This window comes from Diprion similis, chromosome 12 (assembly GCF_021155765.1).
Source record: "Diprion similis isolate iyDipSimi1 chromosome 12, iyDipSimi1.1, whole genome shotgun sequence".
NCBI classification, from domain to species: Eukaryota; Metazoa; Arthropoda; class Insecta; order Hymenoptera; family Diprionidae; genus Diprion; species Diprion similis.
In genome coordinates, this window is record NC_060116.1 from 4,775,455 (window position 1) to 4,799,781 (window position 24,327).

A 24,327-nucleotide genomic window follows, 5' to 3' on the forward strand; every position below is an offset into this window, starting at 1 on the left:
GAAACGGTTAATTACTCAATTCTTTCGCCGCGTTACACCGAATAAACGTTATCCTTGCCGATCCTCTGTTCAGGGAATTTAGGCAAGATTCGACGTTCAGTTTCATCATTCATATGGAATTTCATTTTTTCTAATTTCCATAGTTGTTTGTCTTAATTGCAGGAATAAATGCTGTGGAAAATACTTTTCTCGGAAATATATTATCCCAACTCTGCCACCAGATTTAGGTCTGCTCTAAAATGTTTAAAATTGAGTATGGATAGATAGACAGGTGATGGAAAGTCGATTTCTCAACGTTAATTTCGGATTTTATTAAGAATTAATATGTCTTTATTATACATTATTTTACATAATATATCTCAACTTGAATGTGGCTTGAATTTAAGGGGGAAGACTACTGTGACGGTCAAAAAATTAACCGATTTTTAAGAATTTTTTATACAGTTATAACTTATTCATAAAGGAGTCGGATTGTTTGTAATTCATTAAGTCTATATTAAATTTGTTTTATACAAATTTTTACTGAAAGATATTGAAAATTGACAAAAATATGGGCCTTAATAAAATTTTTTATATAAAACAATATTAATATACATTTAACAAATTACCAACAATCCGATCCCTGTATTAATTAAAGCTGATTGGTTTTAAAATAAATCTAATTCCGAAGAAAGTAAGAATTTATTCATCTTATTTTTTTCGCCCCGTGATAAATAAGAATTCAGTCAGTTTTATACCTGCGAAAACTATGCAGACATAACGAATGAAATTTTAATTAACTGCAACGATGTTTCTGTTTCCTCTTGAAGAATTTTTCCTGTCGGAAATTAAATTTTTTTCTACGAAGCGTAGAATTTAATAAATTATTTTTCCCAGCTGTTCTTTCTCAACTCTCATGTTGTACAGCCAGCTGACGACTGCATAAACGCACATCCGTGTCACCCGGTGTTTACCCTCAGTGAGTAAAACAGGAACATTGAACGTTGCCCCATTTCAAGAATGAGGTTAGAACCCCAATGACACTTTACTTTTTCACTCTCCGAGGCCCGATATCATTTCCCCCGGGTTAGGGTTGCTAATATAATGCACACCTACCCATAAACCTATGGGGCTGTCCATCTAATTTCGACCTACGTACACTCCTTGACCTCTCGCATTTGGTCCGCAATTTTTATATGATTGTTCTCACTTTGAAAAGCACTAGTTTTTGGTTTTTTTCTTTTTTTTACATTTTTTCCACGTAATTATGTGTCAGATATGAAAATTTTTAAGCTTCAAGTCGGACTGGGAAGATTTTTCTTTCTCACTGTTTTCAAGCTTTTTTTGGTGAGAAAGCGTTAAAAAAATTAGAAGCGGGAGTCATTTTACTATATATATTATTGCTGAAATATTTTATATGTTATGCCGGATTTTTGAAAATTTTAAAGATTTTGCGGAACCATTCTACGATTTACAATTTATTTTATCAGCAAAATGAAGAGCTAAAAAATGTCTTAATAATTCTCAACAATCTGGTATGAAATATGAAAATCTTCTAGCAACCATCGATCGTAAAACCAACGATTCTACCTTCTAATTTTTTTGAAGTTTTTCTTGAAAACAATAAAAAGGAATAATCTCCCCACTTCGGATCTAATTTTGAAGATTTTGATGTTTGACACATGATTTTCCAGAACTTTTTCCGATTTTTAAATTGTGTCGATCAATAAGACGATTTTGAAAAATCGTAGAAAATTTCTACCGTGTTGAAAAAATCTGAAAAAAACTAGTCCTTTTCAAAGTGAGAACAATCAAATGAAAAATTTCGAACCAAATCCGAGAGGTTAAGGGTCGGACGTAAGTCGAAATGGAATGGACTATTCCTTCTATATGTTAATATTTTCGGTGAAACATAACCCGAGAAAAATCTAATTTGAGTTGCAGATTGTCGAGCAAACGTGGCAGTAGAACGTTTTGGACTCGCGGCTGTATAAATTCTCTACGCATTCGATAAAATTGTCAAACGGGGTTGAAGGAGCTGAGAGGGCGAAGGCAAGCACCAACTATATACCCTTGTAACCCAATTCCTGTCTCTGTCTGACGTCGGAATTCCTTTGATTAAATTGACACTGCGAAGTTTGGTCCGCCTGTTATTTTCACGGTGTTAATAACACTTTTCATAGGACGCTTTGTACACTGGTGGAAATAATTTACGTACACGAGAAATTCCCTGAATTTATTACAACGCGATTCTAAAACTAATCACTTTGAATTCGACCAAAATCTGCGAGACTTTGTTGTAGAATGAAATCAACGTTGACGGAATTTTACTTGCTGGGGATTTTTTAATTTGACATTTGCCACAGTGTCAATATTCTTGTTTGTAATATACAGTCGTTTTCATTATATTGGAAATTTTACTTCACTTGTTCACTTTACTTGATTGATTTCTTGAGTGGACGCGTTTGAAACTTCGAAGTTCTATAAGGTTTCACGAAGCAAGTACGTTTCTGTCTATTTTTATTGATTGAACGTGGTATAACGTTTTCAGATATTAGTTTTAAAAAAAGGTCAATAATTGGTTTTCTGTAAAAATTTCCTAGAGTTACAATCATAATCTCATAAAAATTAAAAACTAATCCGAAACTTTACTGAAGGCATGAAGAAGAAAAGTTGCTATCAGATTCGCGATCGTACTATCGACCGTCACGTTATGAAATTGTTTACAAAAAATAGTTGAAATGAACAGGGATAAATATGTTGAAATCTCTTGTACAATTTGTAAAATTAAATTTCTTTACAATTGAAAATTCATATGAATATTGGTTTAATTTTATAATCGATCATCAAATTGCAAATATGATTGAAAAAAATTTCCGAATATTATGAGAGGACTCGTGAGTGAAGCACCTTTTTGAGGAACGCCAAAATTTTTCATGACATCATCAATCAAAAACAGATAGAAAAAAACATTTGCTTCGTAAAGTTTAATTGGTGGTTGAAAATTTCACATTAATCAAAACAAAATTTCACGTATGTATATTGCGTTCAAAGTTTCGACCGCACGAGTGCCCGAAAAAAAATGTGAAAAGCGATTAAATGAGATGAAAAATTCGCGTAATTGAGGCGTAAAGCTGCGTCAACATTCACATAAAAAGATATATTTTCTCCGACCAAGATGAATGCCTAAGTAAACCTTCGGTGATATTGAATAGTAGAGATAAACGTCGGGGAAGATTTTTACATTTAAGAAAATTTTTTTCGATTTCGAACGAAAATCGGGCAATCACTTCAAGTCCGAATCCGGTTTGTTCCGTCGATCGTCAAGGGAAGAGCACAGCGAGCTGAGCCGCCAATCAAAACATTTTGCAAGCAAAAGGAGGAACATCCATTTGTTACGTTAAGCCCTAACCGCGTCGGGAGTGACAATGAGTAAGTCAGAAACCTGACACTGCATAATGTACGTGGTAGTCTATTTCCCATGGGCTTAAGGGGTCCCGGAAACACGTCATATCGCCGTAAGACTTTCTCGTGTTCGCAGGACCCGGCTAACCGGCCCAACTGACTCGCAGGACTACCGAGCGAGAGCCGGAAGTCCTGTTCCTCGCCTCGCCCAGTTTTGGGCTAATCCCAGGACGGTTCCTTCAACTGGTTGAAGCGCGTCCGTCTATTTCTACGTTTGTCAGCGTCAGATGGTCGCCGGAGAATTTGCATGAATTCTCGTTACAGTTTCGCCGTTCCGCAATCAGCGTTTCCCACCCCCATCATGGATGTGTAGGTATAGGAATACACACGAAGGTTCAACGGACCACTTCCAGCAGCTTAAAAACCTGCTGCGTTGTGGGCTTTGCTGTTTCCTGACTAGCGAGAAAAAAACGACTGTAGAAAAATACCAGAGGATTGAAAAACCAGAGAGAACGGGACAGAAAGAGAGAGAGAGAGAGAGAAGGGTAAATGGAGGAAAAAGAACAGAACGAGGCAACCGTCGCTCAGCTTTCGAATCGTTGCAACAATTGAAAATCCCGTAGAGCTTTCAGCCACCCCGCGTTTCGCGACAACCCCTCTGCCGCCCCTCTTTTCCGGCCTATCCTATCCATTGTGCGATATGGACGTGCTTCGATGAAAGAGAATCCGCGAATCGTTAGCATTGTTTACAATTAAGCCATCGCGAACGACGCAACGGCTGCAGGTAGACTCCCTGATACTGTGTATACGTGTGGAAAACTACCCCCCACCCCCACCACCCCTTGCCAGCCCTCCGCCCACCCAACCACCCCTTCAGTTCGGCGTACGTGCGTAAATTTTGCGAGTTTCCCGCGGTAAAGCCACCGGCTCAGAGAGATCGATTGATGCGATGCAATTCAACAATTTGTCCTCCCCTATCCGTCTTCCGGCCTCACTCGAAAGCCTCACACCGTTTTACTGTTCGCCATTAATTGTTGATCACCCGGGGAGCCTGCATTGAACGTCAAACCGTTCTCGTTCACCTCCTCGTTACGCTTGCAGAGGGCGACATTTATCGATGGACAGATTCGCGATTTGTCCTCGATCGTCAAGTTAATTGATCCACATTTTTGATTTGTCGAGTAGAGTTTTGTATTGGGTTTCAGTTTTTTTTTAACAATAAATCAGCGGTTTTAAAGTTATAAGAAAATATTAATATTTTCCAGTTTTGAATAACTCCGTCGACACTTTGCAATCGATATGAAAACCTTCGAAAGCATAGCGTGTGAGTGTCATTGTCCCCATGGAATCACCATGCATTCTATTGCACATTGTCACCTGGCTACGTCGATTCACCCATCAATTCCTGCACTCAGCCAATCGTCGGTCGGTATCCGGTATTATTGCCAATAGTGGGAAATACAGGCTGTAACAACGCCGCCGCGCTGTGATTGGAGAATACTTGCACGTGAAACCCCCTGAATAAGGGTGGAAAAAATAGAATCTTTTGATTATATCCTTCCAGTGTCGCCATACGCGGTATGGAAATTCTCGTATTTATTCAACGGTATCCAGCAGACGTTCGTGAATTTTCCAGCTGCTAGTCGTACATGTGCAATTGAAATTTTCGATGGAATAGATGAAAAAAAAATACGCTTCGATGGAGAGAATATTTGGAGATTCTACGTTTTTTTATATTTTTTTACATCTGTTTCTAATTTACACTTTGTGGCAACGATGATTATTTATGTTGCAGATAAATAAAATACAATACGTACGAACGTAATGATCGATGGATAAAAAATGATACAGATATCTTTTTTTTCATAGAAATAAGTCTGACGTTTTTCAAGTATTCCAACAATACGTACGACATATAGTCTCACACACGTACGTTTCTAGCTTAGAGGTATGCTACTTGAAGCCGAGCTTTTGCGACGAAGGATCACAAAGCCGGCCGAGTTTGCAAACAATTACTTATCGATCCGCTGATGCAATACACGAAGAATGAAATTTCCCGGTGGGAAGTGAATCGGTATAGAGAAGTAAAGTAGCAGACGAAAGCTTGTAAAGAGGAAAGAAAATGAAATAAAAAAAAGAAAGAACCTCCTACACTTGACTAAATTAGATACTTTTTATTAATTTTATTACGAAATGCAGGTATATCGAGTATTTCTCAAATTAAGATATTCGTAAGCTACGAACATTTCTTTAAAAATATGAAAGCAAAGTAGAGTGGAAATATAAACGAAAAGATCAGATATCGATCCTTTGGTACAAATCGTCTCAAAAGTGTTAAAGATCTAATAAAGACATTCTAATTGGCAATATCGAATACTGAAAATAGAATAATTAAGAAAACAAGCTGTTTTAGTAATTTCCTAAAAAACTAACGTATCTATTAGATTTTTTTTAAAAATTTTAAAGTGACATTTGAAACGAACCATTAATATTTAAATTTCTATTCAACGTTCCAGTATTTTTTATTATATTTTCAAAAAGATTTCTTCAGGATACGAGCATAATAATTTGTTATAATAATATAGATAAAAAGTATCAATTACTGGCCAACCAACCTCAGTAAATTACCGAATTGAAAAATATATCGCACGTTCTAATCCATGTCCCAAAGTTCATTAATTTTTCCAAAACGAACTCTGCACACTTCGACAACAACCTGTCACTTTTCCTGGGTGTAAGCCAGCGCTATAATTCCTCCAAAGACAAGTCACCCCATTTTTTCACCCCCTTACAACCCCCGAATTTTGGGTGTCACGTCAAGCCGAGGGTGAGAATGCGGACCATCCCAGTCCCTGTTGTACGAGAGGTAAAGAATGTTAGTAGGGTTGCTGTTGTAAATGAATTGCGGGGTGAATCCCGGGGCGTCTACACATGTACACCCTACAGGTTCACCGTAAACGGGACCGAGCTGGGCTGCAGAAGCTGTGTAACGAATTCTTTTTGCCACGGAATACAAGCCAATCCGGTCGATTGTACCGGGTGTTACCGAGTAAACACCGCTGTATGCTAGGTTGCCTACCAGAAACGGGGAACAAATATCGGTAAAACAGATTTACCGAGTCGTTTAATCACTTCAGTTTGACTCTGGACACTCTGGAACGCGATCACTGAACGCTATAGTATAAGTTGTAAACAACGAAACAACTGCTTGGCCAAATCCTGGCCTGGCTTTCTCGCGAGGACGTTAAATGTGCTACCTACCGATAACCCAGTAGATCTGTATTACCGATATTTGTTCCCCTGAGTGGAAAGCAACCCAACATACAGCGGCGTTTACTCGGAAAAACATTTATGAACATTCTCTGCACCCTGAAATGGAAAGAATTTTTAATTATGATGAAGATCAACGCGACTTCAGAAGGATGCAGAAAAAACTGATTAACGGAGAGCGGAAAATGAAGGGGCGGAATCGTGAATCCTTGGCATTATGCAGCGGTCGACGCAGCCTGGAAGTTCAACGTTTGTATTTTATACCAAGGATTTTAGCGGAGATCGGATCGCGGAGCTTCGCGAGGGAAGAAAATGATTAATAACGTCAGCTATCCGTTTTGTGACGTCATCATCCACCCCTCACATCCCCCGATCACCCTACCCATGGTTATACCTTCTTTGTACGGCAGCGGTCATAAAACACATTCAGGTCGTCCTGCAGGTCTCCAGCGGATGACGAGGGACGGTCCACCCAGGATGGACGACCGGCTCTCTTGTCTAAGGGATCTCGAAGAGACTCGTTAATTTCAACGTGGCTGTGAACCTGCGTGTTATGTCAGAAACGATGCCAAGGCGCTCTGACGTGATTGCGATAAATTTACGAGGTGAAAAACAACCGTTCGCATTTCGCAGATCGGAATCGCGGGAACGAAAAGGTACTTGGAACACTATAAGTCAGTCGACTGATTGCTCTTCTTGATCGAATCAAGGGGTCGAAGAAGGATTTTCTCAGGTTCAACACTCCTTGAACATTGTTCACTCAGAAATCGTTGTCAAACTTCTTTTACTCAGATTAAGATTTCTCATCAAGGTTGAACCATGGACTCGAAATTCAGTCGGTTTATCAGACAAATTCAATCGTAACATGCCCATAAATGTTTCTAGCAAACAGAGTTAACATTTTTACTTGTGGCAATCAATTCAAAATTCGCGAAATAAAAGAAATCATAGAAAGTATGATAACTATCAAAAACACTACGTAGTTTTATGAGGGAGGATTAATCTTCTTTGATTTCTTCGCACAAAAACAAATTATGAATTGGATTTGCTCGCAAACTCACTCCTTAAAATTCATAAAACTTGATAATCAAGTTAAACTCATTTGACCTGATCAACGAGACTATTTTGAGAATTTTAGTATTCAACTATTGTCTCTCCTTAAAAGATTTTGGCACCCTTTTTTATTGGTTGAAATTGAGAAACCTTCTCTTCACATAAAAAGGTGAATACTTCTGCATGTTTAGCAATGGACTCGCATTGTTGGTTTCATTCTGCGATAGAACATGCGTGTACACACGTGCACACAGACGTGATTTGACATCTTACGCGTGGGTGACGATATTATGTCCGCTTAATGGAAGGAGGACACGGTCTCTCAAAGTACGTATATGTATACCTATAATATATCATGTGAAGCCAGAAACGAGCGGTGAAATAAAGGAGGTACAAATCCGTTTTCGGGGGGCTGCTTTGCATGAAACCTTTATACATGCGTGCTCCGTTTTTACCTCTCTTTGGGACGCTTTTGTTGTCAACCTCATCTTGTTGTGTCGTAGGTATAACAAAGCCTATCCCTTACCCACATTTTTAGATCATTATAATCCTGCGTATTCGTGTGTTGAAGCGTGATCAATGATGAAGGAAAAATGCCTTAATTCCATTGCAGTCAACGAGCATGCATCTTTTTGAAATTTCCTATATTTCGGATTTTTATGATGCATGATTTTTTTTGTAACGTAAGGTTGCATAATTTATTAATCTCTGGTGATTGGAGAAAAGAAGAAATTTTTACGAACTCATATTTCATCCTGGTAATATCATGAATTTCAAAATTTTTTTTAAGATACTTTTAAAATGATTTACTTGTCACTGTAAGTGAAACTGCAAGAACTATCATAAAAATTTTCGGGTAAGTGAAACGTGTCGAAAAACTCTGAATTCTTTAACTGAAATGTTAACAACTTGTTTAACACTTGTAGAATAAGGGGTTGAAAAAACTAGAATAACAAATAGTATTTGTCCTTACATTCTTCAACTAATCACTAAACATAGACACGTTACGTAAGTATAAACGCATGTTTCCCTGGAAATGCCAACGTAAGTAGAATAGTAAAACCAGTTCTAGACATAGATTTCTATACCGACATTTTACCGACACTTAGCCAAGATGTAAACCCTTTTTTAAAATGTCGGTATAGGAAACCGTGTCCAGAACCGCAGCTTTGCTGTTATACTAACGTGTGATTCGAATTCCGTTGATTTAAAAAAAGCAAACAAACTGAAAAAAAGTCAGTAACGTCTTTAAAGCGATCCTTGCGCACGTGTACCTACTTCGCCATGCATATATGCATTGCGTATCGTAAATCAACGCACATTTCCAGATTTACCAGGGTACAATTTAATCGTGCAATTCATTTTAATTTTCCCACCAATTGGGAAATTTTAGGCCCTTGCTTTTCTCATGGCAAATACTTCACTCTCTCGCCTCCAATGACCGATCATTTTCCCCATCATTAATAGCTCGCGAGGACCCTTTTCCCATATTTACGTTCATCCTTGTTTGAGTACCAGTCGAGGGTTGATGCGTAGGTGGCTCATATCATTTTACACCGGCGGCGTGTTAACGTTGATAAAAATAAAACAGGGTGAATCGAATCGATTAATCAAATACTAAACGAAGAACAAATCAGCGGGAAAACAATTATTTAAAGTGCATCCTATAGCCCAAAGAGCACAAATGCTACATTTATTTAGAGGCAGACGTTTCAGCTGTGATTCTGGAGGATGAAACTTCACGAATCTTACACACGTTGCTCGTGGTATTTACTAGCCTCTACCTAATGGGAAGAGATCTCGTTGAATCCACAAAAGTACGAGCGTGTATCCGGGATTAAGAAATCAACGTCAAATTACACGCACCAGGATAAAGCGTCGGTTACGGTTTAAGGAGATCCCGCGTGGCTAGTTCTTATCTCGAATAATAATCGGGCCACTATACGTTGCTTCGAAACAAGACATTAGGTGGATTGAGTGAGCTTTTCTTATCAGAAAATACCTCGGCCCTTTTCTTGCCTCAAGGTCTTAACCCTGGCCGCCATTACTTTTTATGTTGAACACTATAAAGATACGAAAGTCGATTTTTTCTTTCAATATACACGTTTTCCTCGGTCTAGTTCATTTAGTTTCGATGTAAAATTTTACTGTCTGTAAGTTTTTCCACACGTACAATTTTTGGAAATTCATCTTAGTTTCAAAGTTCGAATCTCTCAGTTTAATATTTGGGAGAAAAACGTATCGTCGAAAAATATTTACATGAAAACGAACGAGATAAGAGAAAGCTGGAGGATTAAAAGGAATAAAAAATTCCTCAAAGAATATAATAATTATAAAAGGGACTGCAATTGTCCTCGACGTGGCCTCATTAACTTCAAGTACTTTATACAGTGTATTTACCTTCAATTAGAGTCTCGAAAGTATGTATGTGCAGTTGAAACAGGCCTGATGAGCTGGATACCCTCGTTTTAAGGGCGCGCTTACCGAGTCCTTTTCTTTATTTCACCCGCTTTTCTCCCTTCGCTCTGCCTGCGGTCCTTGGGTGAGTATGAAAACGAGTTTGGCGTAAAATGATTCGATAATAGCCCGACCCTCCGTCTGGCCGCCCGGTAATCTCGCCCAGGATACGGTGCAGACCCTCGCCAAGCCCGTCTTTTACAGGGGTCGAGGTGTATTTGCCGCTATACAGCTTTCATTTCTCGAGTGCCTTCTCTAATAAAATTAGAATACAGGAAAAAAAAGTTGAAAGAAAAAGCGAAACGTTTGCGGGGGAAAGAAGAAAAGAGAAAAAAGTAAAGTTAAGATCCCCTCGCGACCTCGAATCTCTTCCTGAGATATTGGAAATACAACGTGCGTTCTAAGTTTAAATTCAGCTGACGAGAATTGTCAGCAACACATTTCTTTTTGCTTCGAAATTATCATCCTTGACGAAAATTCTTCAAGTTAGGAAAAAACATGTTCGATCAATTTCGCAGATTTTTAGTACTGCGGCTTCACCTGCAAAGCTTTCATCCAACCAAAGGTGCGTCCTTGAATTGGAATGCCGATGGCTCGTAAAGGAACGTGGTTGCAGATCTTAATCCGGGACGTGCCTGAAAGAAATTCGATCGAGTCGTCAGACGACGCTAAGGTTATAAGGATTTCGTGAACTCTCTTTGCCCGGATAGTCCATTTGTGAAAAAATGGCAGAAAACGTGAACTGTGTCTCGATTGCTGGAGCGAATTGTGTTCTGATAAAAAATGTGTTTCCTCACATTTAATTAACTAGCATAAAAAAATTTTGCGAAATTTTTGCGAAAATTGACAGGCTTTATCGATTATTTTATTGAACAGTTTCACTTTTTATCCATACATCCTTTCCAACTGAATGGTATTCAGTTTTTGTTTAACATTCAAACGACAAAAAATAAATAGAATAAAATAAAATCGTGGGATTACGTGAACCTAAAAAGTTACTTTAAATGAAATTTCTCGTGCATCTTCTGTCGATATGCATATATACATATATCGAATACAACGAAAGAAATTTCCAAACGTCTTCGTACTTAGATTTTGTAAAAAAAAACTGTTTCCTATTCACACTATCGTAAGGTTTCATCAGACGTAGACGTGAGGGCGATCGAGTGAGTCCGATTGTGTGCATTAATTTTCTTTTTTTCGACACAATTACGGCCTGGCATGGCAGCAGGAAATCGCACCGAACCCCAAGCAGTTTGGCAGAATGAAGCCGCCAGTGCCAGGATAGCGAAACACAGATTGGGCGTTACTAGTCACAGCTTGGCGATGGCTGGAAATGACTTTACTGTACTTGAATCACAGCCACGAATCTCAACGCTGCGCTGAGAGTTTCTTCGGGGTTAAAAACTCCGAGGATTTACTAGCCTTTTATGAAACACTCTTAAATCAATCTCGACTCTGCAGCCGAATACGATTACGGGTGGAAATATTAAATAGAATCACGCGAAGATCTTGGCTGGGTGAGAAATTTAAATACCATTGTCTTGACGAGATCGACGTTGTATGATAATGTGGAATCAATAATACAAATCTTTCTACTCCATTAAGGGGTCTACCCAACTGACGAGCAGAAAAAGGGTTTTTTCAAGAATTTTTTTAACAAGTTTTAACTGTAAATATTGATATAGACTTTGTAGGTTTAATAAATACAATCTCGAATTACACTTAAAAAATTTTTTATTGATTTTAATCACTTTTTATACACGAAAATCGTAGTTGAAAATCAGTCTGAAAAAAGTAGGTCTGCGGTGTTGATAATTTCTCGGAGGTGGTTAACCTGAAACCGAAAAATCGAATGTTTTTAGATTCAACATGTTAATAGCTTTGGAATAAATCATACGTTTTTTGAAATTTTGATTTTGACCTTATTTTTTGTGTAAAAAATGGCATAAAAGCGGTCTTTTTCAACCTTCTCGAAAAATGCCCGTCATTTTGTTAATTTTACAAATATCAAAAATTGTTTAGTAAACCACTTAAAGCTTCAAGATTATTGTATGAAACTATTTTCGCAGCACCGATCACTTCTCAGAGTTGTTTCTTAAGCATCTATAGAAACCGCAGATTTGTTTGGATTCTCAAAATTTTGAAAAATGTACATATTTTTTTCTAGTATTCATACTGATTGAATAGCACCTTTCATAATCGGTTTGAAATACTTCTTTTAAATTATATTTGAACAAATGAATCGTTTTTAAAGAAAAGCATCTCGAACGTTCTACGTTGACTATGCATTCTTGAAAGCATTTTTTACTCATTGTCAGTCTTGGTTAACGTCGAATTAGGGCTTCTATAACACAAGGTATAAATTTGGCAAAAATAAAACTGGGATAACGGAGAGAAAAGCAGTAAATATAAATAAAAACTTGCGGCTAACCGTGACTTTGGTTAACACTGGGGTAATTTGTCTTCGTTTAAAAAGCATAAAACACGGTGCAGACGTTCCAAAATCGCCCGTCAAGCTAATTCCACCGAAATCCTTGTTACATGTACATACGTGTAATAATAATCTCCGTATATATTCGAATACAAGCTTTTTATACTTACACAGAAAATATATGAATAAATGTATGGGTCGTGCGTTTTTCAGGAATAAACGCCGATTAAGTCATACCCTCAGGATACGAACGCACAAATATAGCTATAGCACACACAATACATACATTCGAGACGTCGTCGTTTGCCTTTTGCCTGGTTCAAATTGCGGCAAAAAATTCTAGCGGCACAAGCCCGAGGCGATTTCCTCAGGCTGCTGCTATAAAAGCATGTTTTTCAACCCTTTTGGGGAAAAAAGTCAACAGAGTGCAAGTCGAGCGCGAATCGCGACGGCGCGTGCCTTATCACACGGTATAGATTCCGAACGAGCTGAGGGATACAATTAAGTAGATATGGGGTATTCCATGCGAATGGGTCTGACCCTCCACCTCTCTGATTTGGCTCGCGATTTTTGTACGATTGTTTTGACTCTCGAGGGCAGTCGGTTTATTTTTTTTCTTTCTTTTTTTATTTTTAAAATTTTCAGGATCGATTTGAATTATCTACTCAATTTCAAAATTTGAAAAATCATTTATCGTATATCGAAATCTTTAAGCTTCGAAACAAAGTGGACTGACTTTTTTTTCCTTGTAATGTGAAAAAAGGAATTATTTTTTTTACATATTTTCTTCCACCTTTATTCGAGATATATATTTTTTTCTTTTTTGTAAATTAAAAAGAAAATTCCGACCACTCCGGCTCAAAGCTTAAAAATTTTGATACATGACACAGGATTGTTCAGATTTTCAAATTGAGTTGATCAATATGTTCGGATTTAAAAATTGTTGCTAATTGAAATCGGCTTGGAAAATTTTTTGAGAATTAAAATTAGATCGAGTTGGCATGGAATGCCCCGTATGTATATGTATTCGCACGTAAACAGAGACAGGTGTACAACATAGGTATAAAGTTAACCATGCACCGAGATAATTCAAACGGTTTTAAAGCGAACGAGTCGACACGCCCCACTTCCGGTTATCGGATGAAAACCGAACAGCTGACACCAAGAATTTCACGTCATGCCACCCTCGCCGCAATCGCAGTTTTAATGACCGTACGGTATAATCACTTAATTACAGTATAATGCAAGATGAATGAATGCCGCACGCCTTTCGGTCGTTACGCTCTATAATATCAAGGTCGGATTTGGGGCAAAGCCTGTTCCGGAAATGATACGACCTCACGTCTCTTCGAGTTTAGTTAAATTCGTACATGAATGTCGAAGTTATAACTAATAACGAAGGGATTTTAATGCCGATCGTTTTATTATATCGGATTTGGAACTTGAATTCGTTCGAATTCATTATTTGTCTCATTTAATTTCAATATTTAAAAACTGAATACAGATAACACAGCTCAACAAAAGAAATTCTTTTTTTGTTGCTCTGATTTTTTCCAGGACTTTTGGTGTTTCAAAACATGATTGAATTTACGAATAAAATCATGATTGTATTAGATTTGCTCTAATGTAGAGGGGGGGGGGGGGGGGGGGGGGGGGGGTTCTAATGTAATTTTCATTTTATTCGTAAATTCAAACACGTTTTCAAGAACTAAAATTCACGGAAAAAATCAGTGCAGCGATAAAAAAAAAATTTTGATATGTATAAAATATTCCTTTTTTCAGTCACGTATGGAAATTTGGATACAATAAATAACTAGAACCAATATGGAAAAACCACGTTCACTCGTAGAGTCGTTCACTTCAAATCTTACTATTGTAAGTCCTCTTAAATATGAAAAGCAACAAAACCACTGTTGAACAGTATAATTCTTAAGAGATAATTTCTTAATCATCCAAATTTATAAAAAATACTTTCTAATATATACATGATGCACGTCAAGTGTGCAAATTTTCCGTTACATCCTGCATCCAGCACGTTGTAAAAAGTGTGGGAAAATTGATGCATTAGTATCGAAAAATTTTGAAAAATTTAATCGTATCTGTATAGCTCACTCGTTGACGTTAGATTTCGTTACGTTAAGTGCTAGAATGGTAGTAAATTCGAACATCAAAGTATGAATATATATTCCACGAACGAGAAAAAGGACGCTTTTGAATATGCGCAATTGTGTATTTTTTTTCATATCTTCTTTTTGTTTTGTATACTAAAATTAAAAGAATAAGAGTAATAATAATAATAATAATAATTTAGGAACGAGAGTGAGAAAAAAAAAAAAAAGAAGAAAAACGGAGGCACAGGCGGAAATTTGTTTTTCCTGCTAATTTTTTTCTCCCTTTCTCGTGTATACGTGTATAGAAATACACGCGTAAAAAGCCACGCGTATGAATTCACCCTACCGTGACGCTGCCCTCTGTATACCATGTACTATACGTACATATTTATGTATATAGGCTAATTATTTGGCCCTGCAAAGTACCAAGGCGTATGAATTACCATTCACAATGTATATGTATGTATGCATATGTATATATGTATTTTCGTTTCTGCCAGGGTGAAAAATAAAAGTAGAACAACGAAACGGATATGAATGGGAAATATGTAATCACAACAATAATCGCGAGTACAAAAACCAATGATATCGTCGCGCCATGTGAGAATTATAATATATATGTACAGTATAGGGTGTCCTTTATTCACGGTGTTGACGAATTTCTGTTGCCCCACACCCCAAATCAACCTCAAATAGTTAGAAAACAATTACCTAATTTTTTCAGATTTTTACTTCAACTCTAGGATAGTCAGCTTTGTGATCGAAGTTTCTTATGGGAATAACATGGGAAAAATTTTTTTCCTCGGTATATATTTTCTTGCAAGAGTAATAATATATTTTTTTTTTAAATCTGTAACTGCGAGGTTTTAGTGGGCATTAGTGCCGCTATCTGTAAAAAAAATTTACATCACGATACCAGCAAATCTAGACGAATTACACTTCCTCTAAATATTGCAAAAAAAATCAGATTTTGAGGTCGTGCAATTAGTCGAGATTTCGTGAAATGATTATGTGAATTTTTTCCCAGACAGTAGCACTAATGTCGACTAAAACCTCACAGTTACAAATTTTTTTTAAACATTATTACTCTTACAATAAAATATATACTCAGGAAAAAAAGTTTCTCCCATGTTATTTCCATAAGAAACTTCAACCACAAAACGGATTATCTTAGAGTTGAGGTGAAAATCTGAAAAAATTACGTAATTGTTTTCGAAATATTTGAAGTTTATTTGGAGAATGGGGTGGCAAAAATTCGTCAATTACATACAGTCCCTAATAATAATAATCAGTCCCTTTCATCGTGCGTTTGGTTGTCCGGTATTAGGTACGTACTTCTATTTTGTTACACCTTTGTGTCATGTTAAATTTTCCTCATTCGCGTCACCCTTTGCCTCGCATTAAAATATTTCTGCTGGTATCAAGCCTCGGGTGAAAAGTTGAGTGAAAAGAGAAAAAAAATTTGATAGAAATAAATATTCTGCGACGTTTCAGTCTGGAAAGTCATTTATATTGTCAGGGAAAACGATCACTTCGTTCATTCGATCATTATCACAAAATGTTGATAACGATAGTGACAGTTTTTTTCTAATCAGTTGAACAATCCGAACATTAATGTTACGATGATTTAGGAGAGAGAAAAACTTGCAACCGAGGTATCGCAAATCATCCGATTTGCAAAGAACTTCCGTCGCGTCGTTGACCTAGATTTTCCGAAAGTTCTGTTTTATTGCGGATAATTAAGCGGTCTCAAACTGCGGTTGGGACCCTCGTGTGTCACGATAAGAAGAACTTTCCTAATCCTGGGCGAAGTAATTCGTTCGACAAATGAAACGCGAGTAACGGTGATCAAGTGGCGACATCCGACCGGCAGGGGAAAAATCACGCCAATTTCCAAATACTGAACTGGCATTGGCTGTGAAAATGGCGCGACAATGACGCGCGAAAATCGAATGAAAATCGGCGACAACCGATGCCCCGAGCTTTGTCGAAGGGAGAAAAATCGCAACTCTGGATAATTCGAAGACAATTTTAATTCCGTCTGTCTGCACCCTGCGTAGCAATAACCCCTTTGGGGTGGTAAAGTCTGAACAAGATGTCATTCCAGAGAAACCACACAAAAACCATCCAACAGGGGGAGATTAGGGTAAGCCCATTCGGAGCGAAGCGATGATGGTAGTTTCAAAGGTTTCACCTGATTAATCGACGATCGACCCACGGCGAAGGCCAATCCTCGGCGAGGACCAAAATTGAGATATAAAAAAATTGAGCTTTGATCGGGGCTCGTATTCATACTTGGACTGATTGCCGATAATTGATGGATTAAACGCCCAAGGGGAGGATTAGGGGTGACGTCTCAGAAACTTATTATTATCAGACGCGAATATCGCGTCATTTTTTTTGGTTGTTATTTTTTTTTTCAGCTTTCGGCTCTTCTTAAAATTCAATTAGCTAACTTTTACTGAATTTCTAGGTATTGAAATCTCTTGAAAATCGTCTCCAATCATTCGGACTTGATTAGATTATGATCGAAATCGGTTACATCTCGTTTCAAAGTCATTTTCCAAAATGAAATTTCTTTATTTTCGAATACATCGTGAATATTCTAGGATTGAGTCTATTGGTCAGATGTGAAGTGGATTGTTTCTACTTTTTTTAATATAAAATATCACGAAAAGAATCACATTTCTCAGAGTGCTTTTCTCCACAATGAATATGTGATCAGTGCTTCTAACGCTTTGAGGGCTATATAAACCGGTAAAACAGTGCTCTTTAAAATTCGTTATCGGGTTTTTGGAAACCTTATATACTTGAACTCTCGGTTAGGAATTCGCGTTAGGAATGAAATGGGATTATCCCTAAGGATTTTTCCCGCAATTTCAAAACTCGCCCTCCGACATCCCCAATTTATAAACTCTTGCGAAACGCGCGCGAAACTTACTTTGCATGAATGCTATCCTGGATTTATATGTGTGCATTGAAAGTTCACGGCAGTGAAGACCGAAAAGGCCGGCATGAGCCGCTCACCGACCCAACCAACGTCTCCTCCTCACCTATCGATCCCTCGTTATATAGAGAACAGTTCCTCTCCGGAGCTCATTAACCTCTTCAAATACCGCAGCGCGTGCGGACTTTATCCCTTAATGCGTTATTGTTTAACGAGAAAATATTGTTTCACCGTTGTTCGACAGCGGCGAGAAACTCTTGACACGGGGTGGTAAAAAGTTGCTCTTTTTTACTCCCCGAGGCTGCATTATTATAGAGAAAAAAAAACTAAATTCTGAATCTCAGTTTTACTCTTTCAATGTGTAAAAAAACGTTGGATTATCAGGGATTTTTTTTTTTTTTTTTTTTTTTTTTTTTTCTTACGTAGAAAAACGGCAAAATTTCAGGAAGTTTTAGCGAGTTTTTGGAAAAATTGAAAACTTTAAGCTCAAAACTTTGATGGATTTTCAAGGAATGTACAGCTTTTGCGAAAAGCTTGTACAACTAGCGTGACTTTACCTACGTGCGTCGATTTTGAATTAGTAACTTGGATATATTCAGTAAAGCACAAAGACTTTGAAATAAATAAACTACAATATGTAACGATTGGTTGAATTTTCTTTTCTTATTATTGTAATTTTATCAGACGCAAGGTGAATTTGAAAAATGGTAATTTTGGTTGTAGAAAACTTGTAACATTTTATCATGAGAATTGTAAATTTTTTCGCAACTCCATTTTAATTGTAGTATTTGGTTACAAAATTTTGATCACACTTAGTCGTTGTTTCTAATGACAAGGAAAATAACGTCGACTGGCAGGTGAATAAAGCGAGAGAATGACATTGAAAGGAGGTGAATAGGCGTGGCGCAAGGAGAGAAGAACAGTAACGACAAAATTCCACCCAAATACCTTGCAGTACACGCCTTGCCACCTATTCACATCCCCGAAAGCCTTCCGTGCGAAAAGCTCTAGGATTCCTTCAGTGATAATAATTGTAAGTTGGAAAAAAAACGAAGTCGAAACAAAAAAATAATTTTTAAAAAAGTTTCGAAAATTATACAAGTCACAGTTATTTTGTGGATAAGAATCGTGAGACTATCTCGTGATAACACGTTTATTTTACTATTTTGAAAATTTCCAAAGTCTGTATACTTAAGTCGTTACTTTAATATTAAACAATTTTATTCACAATTTATAATATTTTTTTTTTTTAGAACGAATTCGAAACCTGTGAAGAAACGTACACATCACAGTCGACTTTGTTAAAAATTAGAAAAAAAAAAGAAAAGAAAGAAAGAAAGAAAGCCAAACAGCGCGTCTTAAGTTGGAAATTTCTGTTGATACAACCGTGGAAATCAAGTTTAAAGAAAAATCTGCTAATGTAAAAGAATGCAGTTTGAAATAAAAAAAAAATGCAGCCGGTGAACCATAAAAAAGAGCATCGAACTCGACGACGTGTAAGCTTACATTGCCAATCTCTAAAGCGAATGAATTGTTCGTAGCTGAGTGTAAAGTTCATACGAGTTGAACATATAAACCTGAGGTTACCGGGTAAAAAGAAAGGTGTGGACCGGTAATAAAAGAACGAAATCTCATGCGGCATGGCATGGCATGGCGCAGTGTAAGTACGAGAGGAGAATTTTTAAAGAACATAGTAAAAAGTATTGCGGAGAGCTGAATGCCGTGTGTGTTGTGGTTGCAATATAAGACGTTAACTGAAGAAATGGCGGGCGTTCCGTACTTGCGGGAAACTCGGTTATGTGTACTTATCTGTCTTCCATTTTCCTTCGCGGTATTCCTGTAACTTATTCGCGTGAGCCTGCAGATAGAAATAAGGAGTAATTCTACGGTGAGCGCTTCGTGTTTTTTTTTTTTTTTTTTTTTTTTTTCTTTCTTTCTTTTACCTCGTTTTACAGAATTTTTTGATGAAAATCTGTGAGAGATTTTGGGATTCGGATTTTTGTGGTCAATAATATAAAATGTAAAATATTTTTCCACATTTTCTCATTGCTAAATATTACGAAATCGCTGCTGTAGGCATAATAGCGTAAAATGCGTGATTTTTGAAGCGTCAGTTGTGCTAAATAAGAAATTGAAAAAACTTCTGAATATATTATGTAAATATATATATGAATATTATTATGCTTCGAACAAGGATAATATCATTTGGTTTGATAGAAAGTACTTAATGGATGATTATGTTAAACAATTTTGTAAACAAAAACGGGAAAAAACGATACTTCGTCTTTAAGGTTAATATGCGAAATTTCGAATTTTTTCAATATCGATATGATTATAGTTCGGACCATAGTCAAACTCATATATTTTAACAATCTTTGTGAACTTTCTGCTTACGATAACTGAATCTTCAAAAATCACGCCAGACAATAAAAAATACACATTCCACGCCATTATGCCTACGGCAGCCATTTTGTAATATTGTGCAATAAAAAAAATCCGGTACATTCCGCTAGTCGAAAATCTACATTATTAACGAAAAAAAAACTGGAATCTCCAAAATTTGTAATAAATTAAAAAAAAAAAATTGAGTAGAAAAAAAAAAAAACTTTCAGCTGGAGTTTCCCCTTAAAGTGGAAAGGAAATAATAGACTGCGGGCAACATGCAACCGCAAATACTCCGTAAAAATGAAATTTCGGAATATCGCGAAGCACGTGGCACGTGTCTGCAGAACTTGATCATTTTGGATGGCGATTCGGCAAAGTTAATATTCCGAAGCCACGAGCATGTACTCGGATATTTACGCGTTCCCAAAGGAACGCGTGCTTTTCCTACACTCGTCTGACGAAAGCTTCTTACAACAGGGGAATTCCTCCAGGATACCTTGTAGGCGGAACTCCGGGAGTTGGGGTCAGCCTTTTTCCTACCCTCCACCCTTTATCGGTTTTTCCCTTCACGTTTTGCCGCTTGTCTTACGCCTCGGGGCTTCGGTCGCTGCTCTCGTTCCCTGCGCGAAAAGCTTTGACAAGGACACGCTCCTTGAGGAAATCAGACATCAGTTCTCGGCGAACGCGCATTCCTCCGATATATCTAACCTTTGACCCTGCTCTATTTGATCCAACTAACACATTTTTTTTTTTTTTTTTTTTTTTCTTTATTCCTGGAATGGAAATAGAGAATATTGAAATACCGTCGATATGAATTGCGTCTGGTTTAGATATATGTACTGAGAAAATTTCAAAAGATTGTACGTTTTTCTGAAAATCTTGAAGAGACGCGAATTACGTTAGATAAACTTTTTACACTTGTCTGGATATTATTATTATTTTTTTTTTTTTTTCAGTACAAATAAATTTCTGGGTAATTGATTTCCTATACGAGTTGAACTCGTTGCATATTTATTCAATTTTTTTTTTTTTTTTTTTTTTTTTTTACGGACCAAAAGTCCGGCGCAATAGACTAAAATGTACACTAATCGATACATTCTAACCATTTCGATAGAATAATCGATCGATCGACGCGTCCGAGTCACTATATGTATATGTGAAAGGATCGGATAAAAAGGAAACGGAAAACAGTGAAAAAACAGACAAAGGAGAGAGGAAAAACGAAGTAAAAAGAGACTTGACCAGGGTGATAGAAACCCTCTCTCCTCTGGGTTTTGCTGGTTTTACTGAAAAGGTTGGTTAATGTCGTGTTACCTCCACTTCCCTCCCCCATGGAGCTCTGCCTAAAGCGGCTATTCAACCGCCTTACACTCAAGTATCCTTACACTCTTTTCTTACTCAATTCCTCTTTTCCCTCTCAATTTTTTTCATTCCCTTTTTATCCCTCTCCTCGCTGACACTGGGCAGCGTTTTTTACACCCCTGTAGTTATAATATCCCGCCTATAAACCGGGGAGGATTATTTTCTGACGAACTTCACGCGGCTGATGAACTCGTAGCAAGGATCTATATTTGAACAAGGATCGCGTGTACAAACTCCATGAATTTTTAAACCTTGGATTTGGCATGTTTTCGCTTCGATATTGTAACAGTTTGAATAGCATGACTATTAGGTAAATCAAATAAGAAAATAATGAACGAATGTGAGTTTCACCGTTTGGCAATCCCAGAATCAACATCGAATTAATACCTAGTAGTCCATATTTCTATTTATTCTTTCACTTGTGAATTGATTCGATTTTACAACATACGTTTCTTTTTTACTAAACAAAGTATAGGCACATTTTCTTCTAAACCTATGACTCAAAACACAAGAATTTTACCAAGTTTACAATAAAGAGAAGTAAAAGCTGAGTATAAAAAATTAAACATGTTATTTTTTTAAGAAAAGACTAGTCACAGCAAAATTATTACACAAAATCATTTGAAAATGAGTGTTTTATATACATATATAAAAGGCGTATTCAAATCTTGCGAATGAATGGATATACGAATGATTAAATATAATTAATATTTACAATTTTATTTATACCATTTATACACCCATAATTCATTTATTTGCTAAACAAAAAAGAAAGTATATACAGTTTTCACTCGAAATTTCCATAATAAAACAGCATTGATTGATTTTAAATCTAGAAATACAGATTTGAACAATTTTTTTTACAGTTCACACCTTGTGTCTTTAATAATAAGTTTCTCCCTCTTTTGTTTTAGTGTATTTATCTTCTTTCGTTGGCTAAAAATTTCGTCAAATCAACATTAACCGTCACAACATATTTACGATCTAACTCTAAATCCTACGAAGAAAAATCATATAATAGCAACAATGAAGCGTGACGAGCTCACTCTACGTTTTTCTTTTCTTTTATTTCAGATTGAAGATATGAAGAAGAGCTAAGAAGACAGACGCGCTGGCAGCAATCAAACGCCATGAAGAGACACTTGGTTCTCATTGCCCTCGCGATTGAAATCAACCTCTACTTCACCGGTGAGTTATCACGAGTACCATAAAGTCCTCTATTCATTGGGTGTTCGACTCAAGTTCGCCTGAAATTCTCTCTTCTTTCTCGTTTCATCAAGCAACGAAACAGCGATGATTAATCCATCATCCTTCGATTCAGATTTTCTTCTCAATTCTGCTCGGCGTCGCGCTCCGCGTTCACGGAGAAGAAAATTAGCGATACCAATTTACATTCGAGCCAATTTCAGTCCGTATTTCATAACCACTTCAGCAATCAACCGCGCGAAGATGAGGTCTGGAAGGGACTTTATCATCGGTTGTTTAACAACGTTATTCCAGCGTTTCATCATACCACTGTTATACATGATACCTGGAGGCGTGCTTACGCTGCAGGGAATTCTGATTACTCCAGAACTCTACGTACTCCTAGGTCGAACGGAATGACGAGCAATTGAAACCGAACATAGTAGACCATAACGAGACTAGAATTGGACGATATTTGAGCTGTGCGGAAATTGAAGCAAACTCTGTCGAGTCCAAACCGCAACTGCAGTGTGTAGGTACGAGGTATCAACGCGAGCTAATAAACCCGTTGCTTCCAATTATTATTCGATCAATTACGATAATGAGAGATCTGAGTTTTATGGGCATGAACTTTTGGGGATTGGAAAGGTATTCCGAAATCGGAGAAATTATCACGGTTACATTTTTCTCTGTAAAACAAATCAAGACTTCGAAGAAGGTTTCCTTCGATTTTCCGACGATGGTAGGTACGGACCTCGGTATAATTTAAATCAGAAACTTTCATCTTTGGCTTTCGGAGTTATTCTCGTGCCAGACATGAAACACTCGATTCGCGACAAGTTAATGACTTTAAAACCAATTTCCGCGAGTCGAGGGGCTTTCAAAGTTCTGCAGCCTATCAGGTTCCCCGGACTTTTTGGCAATGCCGTTTCATCGTTTGTTCATTCGTTTTTACAAACGCGAAGGGAAAATTTTGGGAATTCATACCGCGATAGCCGAAATATTCAATTCAATTGGTGTTGTTTTATTCAAAATTATGTAGATTGAGCTTCATTTGCATATCTTTTACGACAAAATCAATTCACGAGGAGCATTGTTATTGACAATAATCTCAAACATTTTGCTCGCCGATATTTCTTACAGAAAGAATTTTTTTTTTTTTTTAAACAAAACGGATCTTGTTTGAAATTGAAATTCGATATTTCGACCGAAGGTTACACCTTCTTCATTTTATTCAAAGAAAAAAGTATGACAGTAAGAAAAGAAAGTTAAATCATAGCAGAGAACAAACTGTCCAAAAATCTCCAAGCTTGACTACAAAAAAAAAAAAAAATATAATAAAATAATAATAAAATCCGCTCAATCCACCTTCGTAGACGGTTTCTGGCGCAGGTTTCATCGACGATCTAATCAAATTTGCCAAGGATACCCGCGTCTGAGTTTGGACAGGTAAACGGTGCGGCACAAAGAAAACAAGTAATCAGCTGGTGCAGAGCCATGATATAATTGCGCGAACTAAGTTACATATTCACTCAACTATGCAGACGACTCGGCAAGTTACAGTAATATACTCTCCCTTACTCCCCCTCCCCTCTCTCTTTCTCTCTCTCTCTCTCCCTCCCTCAGTTGCTGGGGCGCAACGTCTTAAACGTGAACTTTCTCGGTGGTCGCATTAATCTCGCGAGCAGGTTTCGCCGTCCCGTGTCTAATGGTTGAACAGTTGACCGAAATGTTGCCAG

General features: G+C 37.2%; 1 protein-coding gene across 2 annotated transcripts in view; it reads left to right on the forward strand.

Moving 5' to 3' along the window:
- The window catches only part of LOC124413200 (neural cell adhesion molecule 1-A-like), a 56,923-nt gene that overhangs the window by 17,056 nt on the left and 15,540 nt on the right, over positions 1 to 24,327 (forward strand). Inside the window, exon 3 of one of the 2 annotated variants that reach the window (XM_046893631.1) lies at positions 22,478 to 22,591. In XM_046893631.1, the coding sequence (XP_046749587.1) occupies positions 22,534 to 22,591 (58 nt within the window). In that variant the 5' untranslated portion in view covers positions 22,478 to 22,533. The remainder of the gene's footprint in view (positions 1 to 22,477; positions 22,592 to 24,327) is intronic. The other variant, XM_046893632.1, reaches the window with a different exon arrangement.